At 41.7% G+C, this 20376-nt stretch overlaps 3 protein-coding genes across 14 annotated transcripts in view; 2 read left to right on the top strand and 1 right to left on the bottom strand.

Annotated features, from left to right (window-relative positions):
• The window catches only part of tp53bp1 (tumor protein p53 binding protein, 1), a 33235-nt gene extending 32883 nt beyond the window's left edge, over positions 1–352 (top strand). For all 11 annotated transcript variants that reach the window (XM_085770312.1, XM_085770241.1, XM_085770261.1 and 8 more), the window contains one exon: positions 32–352. In XM_085770312.1, coding sequence (XP_085626438.1) covers positions 32–216 — 185 coding nt within the window. In that variant the 3' untranslated portion in view covers positions 217–352. The remainder of the gene's footprint in view (positions 1–31) is intronic.
• On the bottom strand, positions 342–9366 carry tubgcp4 (tubulin gamma complex component 4). The gene is made up of 18 exons (XM_085770325.1): positions 9168–9366; positions 8724–8852; positions 8295–8417; positions 8161–8214; positions 7991–8047; positions 7677–7756; positions 6467–6668; positions 6217–6382; positions 6002–6126; positions 5844–5894; positions 5653–5758; positions 4657–4764; positions 3626–3770; positions 3351–3528; positions 1531–1665; positions 1328–1444; positions 1108–1247; positions 342–1020 (listed from the first exon to the last, which is right to left on the bottom strand). Exons 1-18 carry the CDS (start codon positions 9243–9245, stop codon positions 1014–1016), a joined length of 2001 nt encoding a protein of 666 aa, XP_085626451.1. The 5' UTR covers positions 9246–9366; the 3' UTR covers positions 342–1013.
• A 173-nt stretch (positions 9367–9539) lies between these two features.
• Positions 9540–13373, top strand: cdkn2aip (CDKN2A interacting protein). Of its 2 annotated transcripts, none has more exons than XM_085770212.1 (4): positions 9540–9694; positions 10079–10328; positions 10425–10549; positions 11226–13373. In XM_085770212.1, the coding sequence occupies exons 2-4, from the start codon at positions 10081–10083 to the stop codon at positions 11813–11815; spliced, it is 963 nt and encodes a 320-aa protein (XP_085626338.1). In that variant the 5' UTR covers positions 9540–9694; positions 10079–10080; the 3' UTR covers positions 11816–13373. The 2 variants fall into 2 exon arrangements, with proteins under 2 accessions (XP_085626338.1, XP_085626326.1); XM_085770200.1 differs by lacking the exon at positions 9540–9694 and adding an exon at positions 9846–9940.
• The last annotated feature ends 7003 nt before the right edge of the window (positions 13374–20376 follow it).

The raw sequence follows: 20376 nt of genomic DNA, 5'->3' as shown, positions 1-20376 counted from the left end.
GTAACTTTGTTGTGTTTCCCTCCGTCCACAGACATTCCCACTGGCAAGTATGACGTTGTGGTGACAGACCATGCCTGTCCACCATTGGTAGAGAAAAGTGTGACGTCACAGGAAGTCCCGCTGGTGTCTCCCGAGTGGCTCATCCAGAGCGTCATCAGTGGGGAGCGCCTGGATTTCCACAGCAAGCCTCAGTATCGCCACGACTACTCGTCTTAATCCGACTCCACGTGTGCAAAATGCCTTCGACCATGTTAAATGTTGAGCATCAGTTCAGTTGCATGCCTCTGCTGTATATAACTTTATCCTGTCTGTTTTTATGGGATAATAAATTGTGACCCTGGTTTCATTTTAATGCATTTCACTTTATTTTCTCAACAGAAAATGGTGCATGCATCATGGTTTGAGTATTTACAGTTTATACACGAAGCATGGGGTCAAAGGTCAGGTCATCCAAACTACAAAAAGATGTCCCCTCAGGCTTAATGGGATCTTAAGTTGCAGATAGTGTTTGTCCCACTCCACATGATGTTTTCATAATTCGACAGCAGCTTGAGTTTGTCACAAAAGTTTAAATAAATTTGATTTAGGAATATAGTCTATCTTAATAAAGCCAGACTTTGATAATCCACAGACCTCACTGTGAGCAGACGTCACTAGAACCAGATTAAACAGTGATGTTTCCAGATGGGGAAGAAAACCTCAGTGACTTGTGTTCCCAGTGAAAGGTCACTGTCTCTGATCTAATTCCAGCTGCTCTCAGCCTCTGCACTGAGGTGACAAAACAAGTGTCAGATGTTTAATCATCTTAACACATGAAACAGAAACTATTTGCACTGTGCAATTCCACAAGCCCAGAGTGTGAAAATGTGATCTTATAACTTTGGATGAACTCAACCTTTCTTAAGATAATTATAACAGACAAGGACAAGACTGCTGGAGCTATGTACAATATATTTTCTTCCGTTTGCAGAGGAGAGTTTGGACTTATCTCCACACCTTCATCCTCTCTGCACTTAGACACTGAAAAGACAAAAAATTTAAGTTAAGAAATTAGCGTATTATGTTCAATTTTCTGCACTTCGACACTATGAGACTTGACAATCCTACCTGCCCAGGGTGCCTCCAGCCTGTGTGTAGTACTTGTTGTAGTCCAGTCGCAGTAACAGCTGGGCCAGGTCAGAGTTTATCTGGTGGTTCCTCACGCTCGAGAGGATTTTGAACAGTAAGGATGACTGCCGTCTAAAGCCCTGAAATCAAACCGTACCATATCACAAAACAGATTTCTTCCATGTTCCAATATTATAAACATAAGGTGGGAGGTAATTACCTTGACCAGGATGTCCAGCTGAGCCGTCCCCCTCTCATCGAGACCCGCCACGGTCTGACTGACCAGTGAGCAGAAGTTGTGGCACAGCTCCAGGATCTCGTTCAGACAGTGGAACACCTGTGGAGAGTTCAGCACAGTCTGGGTCAGAAATGAGAGGGTGGATTCGTATCGGTCCAGCTCGGATGTGGCTCGGGGATTCGCACCGGCTTCAGGAGGATGAAGGACTGAGCGAGTAGGTTGCTGAGGAAATGGTCGTGGGCCAGTCGGATGCTCTCGAAGTCTCTGGTGGAGTTGATCAGCTGGAGCAGCTGAGAGAACTGAGACTCCAGGACGTCCACCTGAAGACACACAAATGATGTTTAGTCATACTTTGGGCCAGATGTATAAACTATATATCATACAGGAGCCTGACAATGAGCCATAAAGACACATCACGCATATTAAAGGGATAGTTCACCCATAATTAAAATTTCACTCATTATCTACTCACCCTCATGTCGACTAACTGTGCGTTCACACCAAAAGCGACCGCGGCGACCAGCTGCCATTCATTTTCAATGTACGCTGGCGATGAGGAGCGACGAGGAGCGACGAGGAGCGACCGGCGGCGGGAGCGACACGAGCGACGCGATGGGAGCGACGCGACGCGAGCGATGAAAGTTGGGAGAGATTGAACTTTATGCAAATGAGCAGCGGCGCAACCGCGGCGACAGCGCGGATTCTCACAGCCGGAGAAATTGAGAGAGCCTGAATGGACACATCTGCAGCACAGCTTGAAAGTCCCGCCCCTTTGGTCGCTTGGTGCAAGGGCCTGCTAGAGCTGGCAAGCGACGCGATAGGAGCGGCCAGAACGACTACAGGCGATTTAATCGCTTTCGGTGTGAACGCACAGTAAGAGCTGTGAGAATTTTCAGAGTCCTCCGTGCCTTCTCTGAGTTACGGGGGGTCCGCACAGCAGTATTTGTCCATATAATGGTTGTCAATGGATACCAACTTTCTTCGTCCAAAAAACATCCAAATACCTCCATACTGCTTGTCTGTAATGTCCCTCTGGTATTGAAGCCCCGACATGAGAAATTGTTCCGCCGGTCAGTGCAAATCACGCGAGATTTGCACGGAAGAGCAGTGAACCGAGACACTGGGAGCTTCCGCTACAAACAACAACAACTTTTCGGAACAATTTCTCATGTCGGGGCTTCAATACAAGAGGGACATTACAGACGAGCACTATGGAGGTATTTGGATGTTTTTTGGTGTGTCTTTTTGGACGAAGACAGTTGGTATCCATTGACAACCATTATATGGACAAATACTGCTGCGCGGATCCTCCCATAACTCAGAGAAGGAACGGAGGACTCTGAAAATTCTCACAGCTCTTAGTTGACATGAGGGTGAGTAGCTAATGAGTGAAATTTGAATTTTGGGTGAACTATCCCTTTAACATCTGGACTAATTAGTGTCAATGTAGAAACAATGATGTGTATATCATCAATAACGGTTAAGTGTTATGATAACTACACAATATTAAGCTTTAGTTTTTAAATGATGTAGTACGAGGGGGCGTTGTATAGATCACTGGGTTGAGCAGGCACCCCATATACAGATGCTATAGTCCTTTGGGTTCAAATCCCTCAGTGTGCCCTTTTCCTGTCTATCTCTATTGTCCCATCAATGGGCTTTATGCACAGCTCCACTACTTCCTGAATTAAGCCAGCTCCTTTATTTCCTGTCTTACATTATTGGACAAACTGATTAATCCAGGTGTGTCTGACCATTGTTGGAAGGTCAGACACAGGAAACAAAGAGACAGGAAATAAAGGAGCTGGCTTAATTCAGGAAGTAGTGGAGCTGTGCATAAAGCCTAAAGGCAAAAAGCCCAAGAAATATATATATATATTTTTTAGACAAATAAAAACAATATAATACAAGGTGCAAACTTGATCTGAAACTCTTTTTAAAAAGCGACTGTAGTGTTGTACAGTAGATACTTGTGTATACGTGCGGCCCCTCCCTCTGTGGTCACCTGTAAGTAGTACTGCAGGTTGTCGATCAGGAACGCCATGTGGTTGCGCAGCCTCCACTTGACAGCGTCCGTCTGACTGGACTTGAGGTGTTTCCTCTGCATCTGTAGAGCCCAGCAGTGCTGCAGCTGAGACTGCACCCGCCGCACGCTCAGCAGGTACCTGAACACCACGTTGTACCTGAGCACACAGGGAGAGGGGGTCACCTCACCGGCCGCTCTCACCGCAAACACACACACAACTAGAAACAACGGGAGGGAACCAGAGGACTACGCACTTCTCCAGGACGGCGGGGGTGAAGAGGATGTGCAGCGGCCACTGGACCTTGTAGGTGAGGCCGAGGGCCGCCCAGCCTGTGGGAGGGATCTCCCGGGGGGAGGTGTCTTGTGGGGGGGTGGCTCCGTCTCTGGTGCCCGACCCCTCTGAAAGAGCAGAGATAAAAACCAACAAATCACACACCGAGAACCTGGAACATGCTCCCCCATCAACATCAGTGGACATTTTTAAGAAGCAGCTTTAATTAACTTTCCGTTGATTATTTCACTGGTTGATTTATTATTTCCCCTTTTTCTTCTATTGATCTCTTTCCCCATGATTTTATGTTTTATTGCTTTTATTGATTACTACCATTTGCAACCACTTATATTTATTAGTATTTCAGTGTCTAATAAGACTGTTAAAAGATTTAAGTAAAAGGACTTTGAGCTGCAATTCAATATCATAAAGAGACAAAATGAAAGGGTCTTAGGATAAAGTTTCTTATAGCTGCTCTTGGATAATAACTGAATCAGTCATATTCACATAGATAATGAGGATGAGCTGTGCGTCACTGAACCCCACCACATGAGTCAGACAGTCATCTCCCAGTGTGGGTTCACTGGGAACATACACAAAATCCTCATGGGCACAGTAGCTGCAAGAGTATGATATAAAACGTCTGCACATAGTTGTTATTTCTGACTTTTAATTTCCTATAGCTGAATTATTTATCTTTTGATCGATGAATTGTTAAAAACAAAAAAAATGTTTTAGTTTTTTGTCAGCCCCAAAACAAAGATATTTGACTTGACAATCACAGAAGAGACAAAAGCGGCAAAAGCTTGAATTCGATAATGTTCTGGGTTCTTGTTTGATGAACAACTTAAATGATTCACTTAAGAACTCGCTGGAAGACTGAAGGTGTGTGTGACATCATTCAGTCACTAAGTAAAAAGGGGCAGGTTGGTAAAATCATTCACAGTGATGATGATGATGATGATGAACCACTAGACGGCGCTAAACACCAAACCAAAGGGAGCAGCTGCTGACCTTTGCTGTCTTTGCCCTGGTAGTCCACAGTGAGGTGCAGCAGAGGCAGGAGGTTGTCGTCGTCCAGTAGAACCTTATGAGCCGCCTGCTGAAAGGCCACGTTCACATCTGGGGAGCAGGAATCACATGACACTCACATTTATTTATTTAAAGGTTTAGTAATCAGGGACAATGCACATTAATAAAACATTTTAACAAATGCAAACATGACATTAACACATAAGAGTTTCAATGATGAGTCCTGATTATAATTGTGAATTTATTTAGTTATAATCTGTAGTTTCCACTGACTGCATGTGAGATAAAGCAGGAAGTCATGTAAACACACATGCACACTTTGATGTTAGGGATTCCCACCACAGCTCAACAGAGCAAGAACAGAACTAAAGAATCCAGCTCCGTTCAGCTGCTGCGTGCTCCCCTCCACAGCCACCGCTGGTGAAGCATAACTAACAACATCAGAGCTGGGTTTTTACAGACAAACAAATAATGACAATAGATTATTTTGTTACCATACTAGATGTTATGTCCTTTGAGAAAAGGAGCATTGTTTTGCAGCTAAATCAAACTGATAAAGTTTCCTTTGGCATGTTGTCTTTTATCTGATCAGATTAGATAAGACATGGGTGGTGGCTCACATTGCTAATGCAACCGTTTCGGTGCAGAGCTGTATTTAAATGGCATCTGACAACATGTACACAAAGTAAACACACAAGCCTTTGTTTGTTCCATTTTACCGAGTAGATTCATATTTATAGGTTGTGAACTCTCCAACCTGCACCGTGCTGCCACAGGCCAACACACTGGGGAACGAGAGTCATGGCAAACATGAGAGCTTGTTATTTTTATATTTCACTACATGTTTCATGGTGTAACACTGGATCAACACATCAAGTTGCTGCTGTAACAAAAAAAAATACCCCAGAGTTTTGTGCAAAATCACTCAAGATTAAAAGATGGAGAGAAACTGTTTTAGTCAGATATATGGATATTTACCGTGCTCAGTGACGGCTGTCGGCGGCGTCTTCAGCATGTGCTGCGCGAGGTCAATAAAGACCTGATAGAGCTCCCCACGACCCAGCAAGTAGAAATCTTTAATGATCTGGAGGGGAAATGCAAAAGTCAACAACACTGTTCACTTTGCTCTGATTCATGATCCTGAATCAAGTGTGATGATGAGTACAAACCTTGAGCTGTTCCAGCAGATCTGACTCCTCCACCATCAAAGTCCAGAGGTGCTGCAAGTGATGGAGAATGTGTGGATCACTTTGTCACACTGAATGTGTTGGTTTATGTAGAATTTGATTAAATAAAGGAAAACATATGCAGTAGTACATGAGCTCACCTCTGCCACTGTGCTCCTGATGCGGTCGATGAGGTTTTCAAAGTCCACCAGGCTGAAAAGAGGCTGTTGTTTGAGTTTGTGCAGCTCAGCAGCAAACATGTCCTCCTGGTGTTTCAGTATGGAGCCTGAAACAAACAATTAACACGTTGAACTGTTTTAGCTACACAAAGATACGATGTAACTATAAGATTTTGCTCAGATTCACAGAAGAATACCAGCTCGTGATGGGCTGTGGTTGTGGTTTTCAAACATCTGGACAGATTCCCCCACAAAGAGGATCTTCTCAGCCACTCGGATGGGGATGTAAGACGGCAGCATCTCCGTTCGCAGGGAGAACTGCTGCAGGGACGGGGCCAGCATGTTCTCCTCCTCGATCAGCCTCTGCACAACGACACAGCGGGACAATGTGCTCAGAGGTTCTTATCTAGTGTGGATGTGGCCTGTGGGTCAGGCTGGAGTTCTCACCAGGTCCTGTAGTTCTCTGAGCTGTTTCCCGCTCAGGCCCCCCAGTCCCAGGTCTTCCTCCTCCTCCTCCTGGTTGGCAGCAGCTCCTCCAGCGCTGGGTCCCTGCTTCACGAAAAACTCCTCACTTTGGTCCAGCAGCAGTCCGTGTAACATCCAAGCTGCCAGCTGTTTGTACATCACACCGTGGCACACGGCGAGAATCCTGCAGGACGTTGGAAAAGCAACAACACAGAAACGTTAAGGAAATATAGAACACACTGTTGACGTGTCTAGTTCAGCTACCTTACACTGCAAAAAATCTTTACAATAATATTTATCTTATTTCTTGTCAAAATGTCTAATTTCTAGTCAAAACTAATCTCTTTCCACTTAAAATAAGACTCATCACCTAAAAATTAACTTGTTTTTAGATCATTTTCACTTGTTTCAAACACATTTTCACTTGAAATAAGTAGAAAAATCTGCCAGGGAAAGCAAGTTTTTTGTGCTCGTAATAAGGAAGAAACACTTGCTCCACTATCAGATTTCTCTACTTATTTCAAGTGAAAATATGCTAAAAGGGACAAAGAGGAGTTTGTATTTGGTTATAAAAAAGTCTGGCGTTAATGTGGATGAATCTCCGCTACCCACACTTGTTAATGGGCCCATTTTCGATAAATATATCGTTTTGTCTCTATCGTTATTTTGTTATTATTAGTGGTGGTGGAAATGCTGGTTGAGCCAACCAGCGTTTCCTTACTTTCGGTTTCGTGGCAAGTCATTAGAATAACGCACCCGAATCGCTGTTTATGGTCGGAACTACGACGGTAACTGAACCTCTTTGAACCTCTGACTTTAATTCTTGATGAATGAAAACATGAGTCCGTCTTGCGCTGGTCGAAGAATTCTACGGTGCGCGCGGAGGCTCATAAATGTAGTGTGAAAACGCTTCGCTTTTCCAAAACTCCTCGTTGTCCCTTTAAAAGAAGTAAAAAGTGTCTAAAAACAAGTTAGATGACAATCTGAGTATGTGTGTTCAAGGTAAAATAGAAATCAACTCTCAGGTTAGAAAATTAAAGCAAAGCATGTGCACCCATGTCTCATGGCAGTGCAGGTTAAATGAAAAACTGCATCATAACTGTAAACAATAAATAGATAAAAATCCCATATAGTAAAACAGGGTCGTTGGATATCAGTGCATCAGTTACACATCACAGTAGCTCTGACTTACTTTTCTAAGGCCATGCGTACAGGAGGAAGCCCCCCACAGCTGTGCTTGTACACTGTCTCCAGGATCTGACAGCCATGGATCTAAAGCAGCACACACACACAACAGAGAACACACACCTGTCAGGTCCCGTCCCCGAGCTGTTTCTTTAAAGTAGTCCATCTAGCTTTCCAGTCTCCATGTAACCTTTTAGGTTGCAGGTATGTTTCAGTCAGTCTTTGGAATCATTTAGTTTGAATAAAATACACTGAGGAATTAATGAGCTCCACCCAAAAACATATACATACAGTTATTTTTTAAAGTGATGAACAACTTACCTTCTGTGATCTTATCGTTTCCACCACCACCATCACAGAGGGAAACAACAACTGGAACTTGAGAGAACAGAAAATAACATCTTAAGACAAACGGAAATGTTTAACTGTAGAAAGATCGTCAACTGAGACTATGAATATTATATCCTTCAGCATTTTGAACACTGCCTTACCTGATCAAGCTTATAATTCACATGGGATATTGTAAGGTGTGGATCTCCTAGGAACTGAAACACGTACACAAAATGAGTTAGCTTCTTCTCACATGCTTCACCATTCATTATTGATGGCTGTGTCATCAATTCACCTCTTGTTCGAGGTCCAGCAGGGTCTGTCTGTACGGTTGCAGCATAGAGTCCAGCCCCGTGCAGAAAGCTCGCAAGTAAATTCCATGAAGTCCTGTCTGGTTGGGCTGGTTTGTATGATGTTCCTGCACAACAAATAACTTGCATTACAGTATGTGAAAACATTATGTCCTTTTTTATGGATTGTTCTAACCAACAGTTCCACATAAAGTCACAATTTCACATGGTTGAAATTGATTTAAATTAAGTTATTCAAAGCAATAGGATGGTTTATAATGTGACTTATACTGTAAATGTGATGTACTGGAGAGTTTACTTATGACAAGATCTGCAGAAAGAATAAAGCTGAGCCAATACACATTGTTTTTTTAAGAAGTTGACACTACATCTTCACATTGTGTGCGACAGTCATCATACAGAGCTGTACTTACTTGCTGATGCACATGGCCGGTGTGTTGTTCTATGAACTCTGTAAAGCGTATGTAATCGGAGCCCAGTTTACAGATGCGGTTGAGGACACTGGTCTCACTGGGGTGAAGGAAGGGCAGGTCCTGTGACACCTGTAGGTGAAACAATGTGGCGTGTATGTGAGAAGAATCTTTGTGTTTCTAATATACAAAGTGTATTGTGAATGCACAGAATAATAGAAACACCAGAGTGCAAACACCACAAACTGCAGCCTCCAATTAGAATAGATTCGTTTTTAAATTTCATTAATTTGAACTGTAAATATAGTGAGTTAGTGTGTCCCAACATTGCGAATAATTCTTATTGCACGTAATATTATGTTTAGATAATTAGTGCAGCACATATTAACGTTAGCATCCCACTGTTGATACAGAAACGTTGCTGCATCAAGATCTTTTCGGACTCACCTGCAAACCTGTCCGTTTGTTCGCAGTGAAAATAGTCCCCGGGTATCCGCTTAACGCCAGCAACAGCTCGTGAATCATTTTAATTCAGTCTGAATTGATTCAAAATACAAAAATCCACTTTCTCATTCACACACCAAAACAAACTGCCGCCTGAGCTGTCGCAGGCTACAGACGTCACGACCCGAAGCATCACGGGATATGCGCGGGTGATGGTTGCTATGGCTAACGCTACCTGACGGTTTGTGCTTTCTTTTCTTAGAGTTCGCTTCGTTTTGACACTGTCATTTGACATAAAGCGGCTATTATCATATATATTTGATTATACATCACAGCAAAAAGTGATAGTAACGTACTCATAGTTGCTTTAGGCTTAAACGAGCTTTGTAAACTAAGCCTGAGTTAGCGGGGTGATCGGTGGTATGCGAGGCGCTTCTGGGAAATGTAGTCCGCAGCGGGAAAAAGTCTCTCCTGCGTCATCAATCGGTCATGTAGCTAGGCTAGCAACACCTCGCAACAGAGCAAGCTTGGTATGTTACTAGATTATTGTTATTTCATATAGACTGGCACTCACGTTATTATCAATAACAAGCTTGATAGAAAGATGTTATTGTTAGCGTTGCCTCTGTTTGAGCTGGCCTTTTTTAACTTTAACGTTACTAGTCGTTAGTTAATTGCTAAAGTCAGGTTGTCTCTGGGAAACATTTACTTGTTAGCTCAACTAGGCTAAAACTAGGCAACAAAACACAGCTGTATGCACTCTAACGCGCTGAGTAGTGGGTTCATATCGATATCCAGTCTTCTGTAGATGTGTTGGGCTTCGTTAATTCTGGCTGTGCTCATTTGGGAAACATACAATTAGACAGCAAGTGCGGCGTTACAATGCCTCTTATATCCAGTGTTTGTTATTGCAGGGATGGCGGGGGAGAGGAGCGGAGAGGACATAGTTTCAGAGTACCTGGGCCAGAACCCAGAGCTGGCCCAGTGGGTCGAAACTCTCAGGGTCTACTGTGAAAGCAACAAACAGTGGGTCGCCCGTCGGGAGTTCATCATGAGAAACTTGGAGGCTTTCCCGACGGTGGAGCCAGGAGTCCCCAGCAGCAGTCTGGACAGGCTGCTGTCTCTGTCGATGGTCTGGGCCAATCACGTTTTCCTAGGTTGCAGGTAAGACGCACGGACAAAGCAGAAGTTCAGGAAGCTATACACATCTGGGCGGCAGATGATGAGGAGTGACTTGTCTTTGTTGTCTTCATCCCTCAGCTATCCACAGCCTGTGATGGACAAGATCAAGGACATGGGTGAAGGGATAGTTGTCGAGGACGCACCTGTTCGCAAAACAACGAAGGAAATAGCTATGGCCAAAGGAAAGCGGAGTGCCACAACAGGTAATGCTCAGTTTCAGTGAAGCAGACTACTGTCTGGCTTATATCTTTTCAAGTTAGGCATAAACAGATCATGTAGACACCGTTTGAGAAACTAATATTAACTGGGTTGTATTGACGCACAATGTTTGCACTAGCAAGTTTTTTTTTTTTTTAAGTTTTTAGTTTGTCCCTACTTTTATGTTTTTATAATATTTAACAGTGCACAAAGGGTGATGAATCTTGACCACAACAACCATACATACACAGTTATTATATCACTGTATTATTGGGGGCTACCACTTGCTTTTCATGCCACTTATTGGACACGTTATAATGAATGATTTGCCTCACACAGGATCTTTTTGCCATTCATGTATAGGAAATGTAATGAGCCAGTTGAAGGAAAAACATCAGCATTTTTTGTTTGTTTTGTTACCTTGAATAGCCTTTATAAGACACAGGATAAGATAGGATATTTGCTTAGAAATATGAATAAGTTGGATGGTCTGAAATACTCCCACAAACTTTCTCTAGCTTGTTATGGACCACCAACATGTTTCAGTGCTCTTGGATGTCTGTGTAATTACCTACAAGCAGTTTTTTTTTTCTTTACACACCCACACGTGAAGCTGCATTCTGTTTCCTCATTAAAACTCTGTAGTCAACGCTTTCCTTCCTGTTGTGTCATCATTTGCAGAGGGCGATGCTGACGGCTGTGTGAAAAGAGCCAAATGTGGGCCTAATGAGGCTGACAGTCGACCTGGGGGGAGGACAGCGACACGGCCGGTGAGTCAGAAAGCAGGACCTCCTCCACAGGCTCCGGCAGAGCACCAGCCCTTCTTCAACCGCCTCTACAAGGCAGTGGCATGGAAGCTGGTGTCGGCAGGGGGCTTCGGTCCCAACCTGGACCATTTCGAAATACTTCGTAGCTGTGTAGAGTCATGTAAAGAGACCCTGACCTGCGTGTTCGTGCCACTGAAAGACATCACAGGCCTCCCTGCGGGCCGCACACAGAAAGAAGGCCATGTGTGTGAAATTCGCTGTCAGACTGTCTACATGGGTACAGGATACGGCCGGGATGAGGCTGCTGCCAGAGCTATGGCCTCCAAAGAAGCCCTGAAGGTCTTTCAGGGGCGAAAAGTGACAGTAAAGATCTGTAGACGGCGATATAAAGGGAAAGATGTGGAGGATTTGATGTTGTTCGACGAGCAGCCTCGGAGTCAGGGCTTTCCTCCTGCACTCAGCTACCCGTTTCAGGACGAGCAGCTGGAGGATGCTTCTTCATAGAGAAGACAGACTGTGATTTGCCTACTGTGATCCCAGTCGGAGCATCGATGAGTGGCATTTACTGAATGGAGCTACTGAAGGAATCCACGACTGTGGCGGGACCAATCTGTTTTGCAGCTGAACATCGACTAGACTTGAGAAACATAACATACTAAGAGCATTACTTGTTATTACACAGTTCCCACATGACTTTAATGTCATAACACAGGTTTTATGTTATTGTGATAAATCACCACAGAAGGAAAACATAGTCCTTAAATCTGCAAAAAAACACAAATCTTCTACTAAAATGACTTCATTTTCAACCTTTCTCTTTAGTTTTACAGTTTTACAAAAATTTATAGACAACAAACATTGTAATAAAGTGCGTTGAGCGTGTGCCATCATGCATAAACTGGCAAAAAGCTCCTCTGCCAGAGGGTGAAACAATTAAAGAGTTAAAACAAAGGCAGCTAAAAATGCCACCTTAATATCATAGAACATATTGTGTTATACTGATATAATTATTTGTCCCTATTTTCTTATTTTTATACCCCAAGATACAGTATTCAATCTCACTGTCCCGCATTTCAGTTCATTTAGATTACCGCAAGTCACCACAAGGGAAGCAAAAGTCAGATGAACAAACTAACATCCTGTCCTTTACAATTGTCATCACATACTGTTTTGCCACGGTACAGATTTTGGCGGCAGGATGCAGTCAAGATTTATTCAGTCACTGTTGACTTGGTGGATTTGTCTTTAATGTGCATACCAGTTGAGAATACAAATGTATATTCAGTATCAAACCAAACTTTATTTTGATACTTAAGTTTCTATAACTATCAGTGACTGTTGGATGTCCGATGTCAATGTTTTGTTCTATTTGTTTGCAGTAATCCATTAAATTTTAGGGTTGTGCTCTGAGACAGGTTGGGGTTGCATTCCTTATTGACCTGCACTTAAATTGTGTTGGCACAGGACTGGGTCTTGCTCGTCTTTCCTTAGGCAGAAAAACAGTTGTGACCGAAGGTGTTCAGCGTGAGCCCCAGTCTGCCCCGTTGTTGATTAAAACAAGGTGTTTAGTTGTTTTCTTCTAAACAACAATCAACCACACAGACTTCCTGCAGTCGGAGTAACGCAGAGGAAGGTTTGAGTTTCATTTCAATGTGTATGTGCAGAGTTTTCAGCTTTCGTGTTCCTTTCAAATACTTGGCCAGCTACAGTACCCTTCATACTGTACACTGAAGTACTAACAGCTATTGCTTTTATTTTATTTCCTTTAAAACAATTATTAGTTCACGGATTAAAAAAAAAAAACACTGAGAACCCAGTGTCAGCATAAGTAATTGATAATTCCTTTGATAACAGTTGAAATCAGTGTGTACAGTTATGATGTGTTTGAGGGTAAAGTGCTGCTGTGATGTGTGGTTTTTCTTTTTCTTGGTTTCCAGTCCAGCTGAAGTTGAGCAGGGTTGCATTGAAGTGTGAGTATCTACACTGTTCCATGTTACTGTATGTTTACACCAGTGGTCCTGTTTCTATATATTTTTTTAAATAAAAAAACTAATTTAAGCAAGTCTCATGTATTAACTATCCTTTTGCAGATGCAATAAAAAGAGGTGTAGTAGAACCAAAGATACTGTCTTTGGTAGAACTATCATGGCCCTGTACTGGTTTGGGGTCAGTAGGTCACATGACCTGGAAGCTATTGAGCTAAAATGCTCAAATTTACATTATAAAATGTATTAAAAATTAATTTAAGAAATATGAGGAATGTTAAAATGCAATAAAAAGAGTTGGGTCTCACACAGCAAGTGTGGCACAATGGTCATAAATTGATTTTGAGCCAATAGGTCGCATGACCTGAAAGCTATTTGGAAAATAATGCCATTTCTTCTACAAAATTATTGATATAAAATAGAGGGAGCACTAAATACCACACAAAGTGGTATGTCTGATTTAACTAGAGTAGTAAGATAAACTATATATATTGGAAATATATTATTATAGAAATATGTCTGTATGGAAGATAATAGCACTGGTTGGATCAGTTATTTCAATGGTCATTTGTTGATGGCCCCTAATAAATGACATTGCCGTAGTTAAAAGAGTGAGGTGTTGGAGAGTGAGCAGACCGTGAACGAACAGCCAACACTGGTTGGAACAGAAGAAGTCGCCGCCAGGTCAGGAGCGATTGTCCATCGAATATCCAACCTAAAACTACTTTCACCGCGGTCTGTGGTTGGGTTGTTACTGTGGCCTCTGTCAGTAGTGCCTCTGCTGACAGAGAGAGTTGAATACATACCGGGGAGATGCTGGTGCGACATCTAGTGGCAGTAAAGATCGTGTCCAGGTCGGTTCATCTTGTGATTTCACTTGGAGAATTTCAAAACAATTATTCTTGGAGGCCCTATGCTGAATTGTGTCACATGCTGCTTCTCATTAGGGCTAATTGGCAAGTTTCGACACCAGTGAACAGGATGATTCAGCTCCTCATTAGAGATGGTTAAATAGATGCCTGCAGTGCCAGATCAAATAATTACTATCTCTCATTGATTTGAGTGACATTCATGCTTGACCTTGCCCCACAGTTGAAAGCTATTGTTTGTATCAACACGATGCCTTCAGCTGACCAGGCTGTTCATTCACATGGCTACACCCTGACTCTTCAGAAGACAATGTGAACATGAGCACGACTTTATGTTCCACTGACCTGGAACAGGGATGATGCTTAAAGGAAGCTGGTGGTGGCAGGTGACTTCATCGCCCAACCAAGTGTAACAGTCACATTAAAAAGCTACTCTTCTGTGATCACATGTATCATTAGCACACTTCTGTTTATTATTTTTGCTTTATTCATAGACAGCTCAGTTATAGTTTTGATATTGTGTCAGAAAAGTTCAAAGATTTGTCTTGCTTTTTCGGCAATGTGTTTAATATGATCAATCCATGCTCCAACTGAATTGAATTTTGAACTCATTGAATTTGTGTATTTTCATAATATTGCTGGTCTCGGGTTGCACCACTAGATAGCAGCAGTGCTTATTATGGACTGTGAAGTGGGACTAGTGTCTTGTGTCTTTGCATGTGCTCCCAGTCTGACTCCATGGTGTTGAGATCAGGGCTCTGTGGGGGCCAGACCATCTGTCGGAGGACTCGCTCTTCTTGTCTCTGAAAATAGTTCTTGATGAGTCTGGTTGTTTGTTTGGGCTTTCTGTTTTGCTGCAGAATGAATTTGGAGCCAGTCAGCCTCCCAGAGGGTATTTATGATGGATAATAAGAGTCTATCTAAAGTGCCTATAATGTCTGCATAGTAGCCTACTGTGCAGGATTATTACTTGTTTATAACAAAATGTAAACTTTCCACTGAAATGTGAATCCAACTACAAGTAAACTAATCACCACAGTCAAGCAATACGTTCCTCAAAAAACATGAAATACATGACAACACAAACATGCATGCAAAGCATCACATGCTAAAACTAATGTTCAGTGTACTGTTATGTGAAGTATCTAGGTGTACCCTGTCCATACAGTACCACAACCAACTGAGGAACTTTGTATTTGTGGTACATTATAGGCTCTTGCGGTACTTTAACACCTGTTTTCTTGAGATAGTTTGTGCACTTTTTAGTGGTTCATAGTGTTGCTTCCTGACTCTCAAACTTGCTCATAATTACACTTGTGTCCTCATGGTGATCTTTATGTTACCTTATTATCCAAGTCCCTGTGCTTTCTTGGTAGTTTATTGTGTTCTGTTGTAATTTGTGGTATTTTAAAGGTGCATTATTTTCCATTTAGTGGCAGTTAGAGAGAGAGAGAGAGAGAGAGAGAGATGATGATGATGATGTCCAACAACTTTGATTAACTGGTACTTGTGTCTTTCATGATACATTTTAATAAGATTCATGGGTGTCTCATTATGAGGTTTGTACAATATGCAGACACTCAACAAGAGATTTGTAAGCAAGCATGGGGAGCTATTAGTGTTCACACCTTATAAATCAATTTCAGTGCTTCAAGCATTGTCTGGTGTTGATGTATTGGGTGGTTTACACCTCGCAATGTCATTCTCAGAGAGCAATCTCTACCGTAGACTGTATCATTTGTCACCTGCTCTTGTGTCTGCATCCATCACACGCTCAATCATCCCATGCCTCTTCCTCTCTTTCGGTTTCTCTGTGTTTCTGTCACTTACTCTATTTTTCATTCTGTACTTCTGTCAAATTATCACACACAAACAATCACATCTTTCAATCGGCAACTTCTGCAGGTTTGGACTTTCTCATTGTGTGAAAAAAAAGCTCTTATCCATGCAATCTCTATCAGCACTGGAGGTAATTCCCCAGAGGAATCAATAACAAACCCTTGCTGCCTGGAGAAAGCAATACTGATAAACAGTCTTATTGTAATCTAATAGTCTAACTGCCATTATTGTTTCTAGTTGTGTATTCATTTCTGAAAGTGTTTTATAAAGAGAAGATGGTGGGATTTTCTTAGTCAGTGCTTGTGCTAAAAATGCAAAAATTAACACGATTGAAGTTGTAATCAACAGCAAAACAATCTAAAGCAAAGCTAGAGGTAATGCTGTTTATGGGTTTTCTTTCCCACAATTCTCTTCAATTCCACCTTTTTCCCTAATAATAATGATATTTCACGCTGTATGCACAAACCAATCTCTGGTGTGGACAGTGTGTCTAATGAGAGCGTGTTTTTTTAAGGATAAGTACGTAAGTACGTAAGTTTCATTTCCGGCAGCTATCTGGAATTTAGTTTGCATGAAATAGTCACCAGTCATGCCATTTAGGGTAAAGGTTATTTTCTCCGATTCTAAAGGCTGTATGCAGATTTGTTCATTCGTACTTTAACTTTAATTTAAGTTAATGTATACAGCATATGGGTGTTTTTCTAGTCAACCTTATTAACATAAAGTATAACAAAACAAACATTAACATAAATCAGTATGTTGGTCATGATGACTTTAACTTGATGATGGTGCTAGGGCAAAACATCATTAGGATTAGATCTTAATAGGGATCTTAATGTCTTTACGATTTACTGCCAATCCAGCCAGTATGTTGAGATAGTTGTTAACCTCATGGTGGAAAAGCAAAAGTTTGTGCCAGTCCTTCTCTCAGATCTGGAGACATTTCACTGGGGAACACAACATTTGCTCTGCTGGTTAGGTGATCATTAAATTCAGTGAGAGCCATCCTTTCTTGACAATGAATGTGCCAAATGTCATCATAATTAACACCTCGTTCTATTTAGGGACCAGTGTATAGGCAATATAATTATACTAAATGTACTAGATTGCCCTAAATGCCCTGTTCCATTAAGGTATATTCCCTGAGTGGACGGTTTTCGTGTTCAAGAGAACCAAAATCAACACAATTCATAGGGAGCATGAATGTTAACAGCAAATGTCATGCCAATATAGCCTTTATTTTTAATGTGTACCAAGCTGGTTACACGACCACAGAATAAACAGAGATGCTCTGACCTGCTCTGTGAATATGATTACACTTTTGAAGGAGGTTGTTGTTTTTCACAACAATTTCATAAACATATTCATGTTCATCTGTTAATGAGATATTTTCTCATGCAGCAGGTCTAGGGTTAGGACATAGTCATCTGGAATTACCTGGTGAGATATATTTCCTTTGGGCCAGTATGTTAGACTGGGTAATAAATGCACTAGCTGATGTTCAGCAATGCAAAGAAAATCACTATAATTTAAAGATGGCAGACATACAATAATCTGTCTGTTCTGACTTTAGAGACTATTAAGTTTTGCACTTGATCTCTTGAGATAATGTCATGCTCTGTAAAAAAAAAAAAAGAAAAAAAGAAAAAAAAAAAGTATATCCAATGAGTGATCTTAGGGGAGTAAAACCTCTGTGTCCTAGAGAGAGAGCCTGCACCTGTCAAGAAAAAGTGTAATGGCGATAAGAGCTCCTCCAGGAAATGTCAGGACAAACAGGAGTAGGTGTTGTGCAGTCTGCATTTAGCTCCATGTACTTCCCCTTTGATAATATCCCAAGTGTACTGTACACATGGACTAAATCAACATTTTGTACTTGTCTCCCTCTGTATTATTGATGCCTCCATCTGACAGAGGAAAGTTGGATAAGAGATCAGCACAGTGATGTGGAATATGACAATGCTGCTGCCTGAGCCGCAGATAAAAGGGCTCAACATTTCATGCTCAGAATCAAGTAAAAACAATACTTTCAATCACCAGATGTCAAGATGATGACAGGTTTATGTTAGTTTAGTAAATATTTGTCAAATTGACTTCAGTTTCAGATTTATTCACCTCAGTGTGTGGGCGGAGTGCAAATCATACAACCACACAAAGGTGGGGCAGGGGGTCAGTAGCTTTCTTGACACTATTTATTTCAGAAACTCTGAATGTGAGAAAACAGCGTGAATTAAACAAGCTACTGCTGCTGATATTTACCAAGTGTGTCAGAGCATTGCAATGGGGTGGAGGCTTGAGAACACCCAATGTTAGGAAGCTTGAGAGATGGTGTAGCTTCCCAGAGGCAGGACTTGGCCATGGGAAATGTATTTTATAATACTTGAAATTATGGGACAGTTATATTTTTCTTCCTCTTTTTGCAGAGTCAGGGGACAGATCCCCGTAATCCCTTGTAATATAAACCCTGACCATGTGCCACAAGTAATTATACTCAGTCAAGATGTGAGCAGTTCAGTGAGAGGACATGGAGTCAATTTATAGCAGCGCTGAAATAAATATCTAGATCTTTAAACTAAGTTGAAACGACAAAAAGTAAAAAGTGAGAGCATTATTTCATGCAGAACATCCTCTCATCAATTTGTATATTAATGGCAGTAACAAGAAAAAGTGAGCGACCCTTTTGAAATGACCTGGCCACCCTGACATTATCCTGTGAGAGACGCTGTGGAGTCGGTGAAGCTCTGCGTCATGATGCTGCCTCCACTGCCTTATGTGATGGTGTTTTCATGGTGACGTACAGTACAGTGCCCTTTTTACATCATATATTTCAACATGCTTTTCCCTCACATATATTTTCCCAGTGTCCACTGTGAATGTGTGAATGATATATTGGTTGCATGGTACTGTCTTGATGTTTTGATCCATTATGCAGTGGCTGAACTGTTTTCTTAATGGTTGGTGCAGTTTACACAAACAGTGTGGGCATCAGTTTTCATCTCATAAGAAAGATTTTCCTGGAGGGTAAATGCAAAACAGTTAGTGACACATCTTATGTGTTGATCTGTAAGAAATATGATATATAAGATATATAATGTGGATTTAGCAACCAAAGACCATCTTGTAGTTTTCCATCTCCTCTCTCAGGCCTCTCTCTGGAGCTCTAGTAACAGCAGATCAGTGTCACACTCAGAAAACAGTCAATCAGAAGAGAGGCACAGAGCCTCCTGTCTTCTGATTGGTGTTTTTTTTTATGTGTTTTAAAATGGTTCAGAGATTCTAACCCTATGAGGATGTTATCTGATTAACGGCTCAACAAGAAAGTGTCAGACAAGAGGCCGATCTCTTCCACTGTTTAGAATTTCAGTGAATTGTGACAGTGGTTTGTTTTAAAGGTTGCATATTTTACAGGGTTCAGGTTGTAGGCTACTGAGTTATGTGTTAAGTCCTAAGATTTGGTTTTCTAGATAACAGTGAGCAAACAAAAAATAGCACAGGCAGATTTCAGGAAGTACACTCAGAGAAACCACGTCATAAGTAGTTTTTCTGTAGCTGGATGGTGGAGTCAGGTGGGTGGGGCTTGGTGGCCTTTTTGTCACAAGGGACCTGACAGTTTTAAAGCTAAGTTATAGACTGTGTGCATTTTTCTGGATGTAGCCCATAGGCTTTCACAGTATTATTATAGAGCCTATACACCTGCTTTATAATCACACTACACATGGACATATACCTTTTACACTGTATAGAGCTGTAATCTAAACATCTGACTTTAGACTGAGAAGCAGAGAGAGAGTGGGGGAATGACAGTAAAGACTGTCAGGCCAGCTGTGTGCAGTGTGTAATATGTGCAGGGTTGGTGGGGCAATATACCACGAATGTATGTCTATAAAAAGTGAATGAACGGCAGATTTAAATATCCCCAAACAAATTAAAATAATCAATGAATAATGTTTTTTTTCCTGGTATGGATTTAGGGGAATCAATCAATCAAATATGCAATATTATTCACCTCATAAGTTGAACCACTGGACACAGGATGATTTTATCGGTTCCAAACCAGTTTAGATGTGTAAGGAGAGCACAGGAACATTTCATCTTTGCAGCATGAGGCGAAGATCAAATATATTTAAAAACAAACAAACAAAAAACAGTTATGGGGACTTAAAACTGGCAAAGGCATTACTTTAAAGCTTATAGACATGACGTTAATAGATGTAATTTTAGGTCCCTTTGAATCTGAGTGAGACGACCAGTGTTTCTTTGACGCAGTGACAGAGTGAGATGTCACACAGTCATGTTTCCTCTGCAGAGAAACAAGGTCCCATTTAAAGCCCCCCACCCCCCGGCGAGCTGCGACGTCACAGATCCTGGTCACGTC

Source organism: Trachurus japonicus, chromosome 3 (genome assembly GCF_045865225.1).
Source record: "Trachurus japonicus isolate A0001 chromosome 3, Traja_1.0".
NCBI lineage: Eukaryota > Metazoa > Chordata > Actinopteri > Carangiformes > Carangidae > Trachurus > Trachurus japonicus.
The sequence above is the reverse complement of the archived record's forward strand: the minus strand, read 5'-3'. Positions and strand labels throughout refer to the sequence as shown.

Excerpts from the sequence above, each read along its gene's own strand:
- cdkn2aip (XM_085770200.1), top strand. The coding sequence starts at position 9,919 with ATGCACTCTAACGCGCTGAGTA. Across the intron at positions 9,941-10,078 it reads GCACTCTAACGCGCTGAGTA|GGATGGCGGGGGAGAGGAGC; the intron begins GTGGGTTCATAT and ends TTGTTATTGCAG. Across the intron at positions 10,329-10,424 it reads CACGTTTTCCTAGGTTGCAG|CTATCCACAGCCTGTGATGG; the intron begins GTAAGACGCACG and ends TTCATCCCTCAG.
- tubgcp4 (XM_085770325.1), bottom strand. The coding sequence starts at position 9,245 with ATGATTCACGAGCTGTTGCTGGCGTTAAGCGGATACCCGGGGACTATT. Across the intron at positions 8,418-8,723 it reads CCGGCCATGTGCATCAGCAA|GAACATCATACAAACCAGCC; the intron begins GTAAGTACAGCT and ends TTTGTTGTGCAG. Across the intron at positions 7,757-7,990 it reads AAACGATAAGATCACAGAAG|ATCCATGGCTGTCAGATCCT; the intron begins GTAAGTTGTTCA and ends GTGCTGCTTTAG.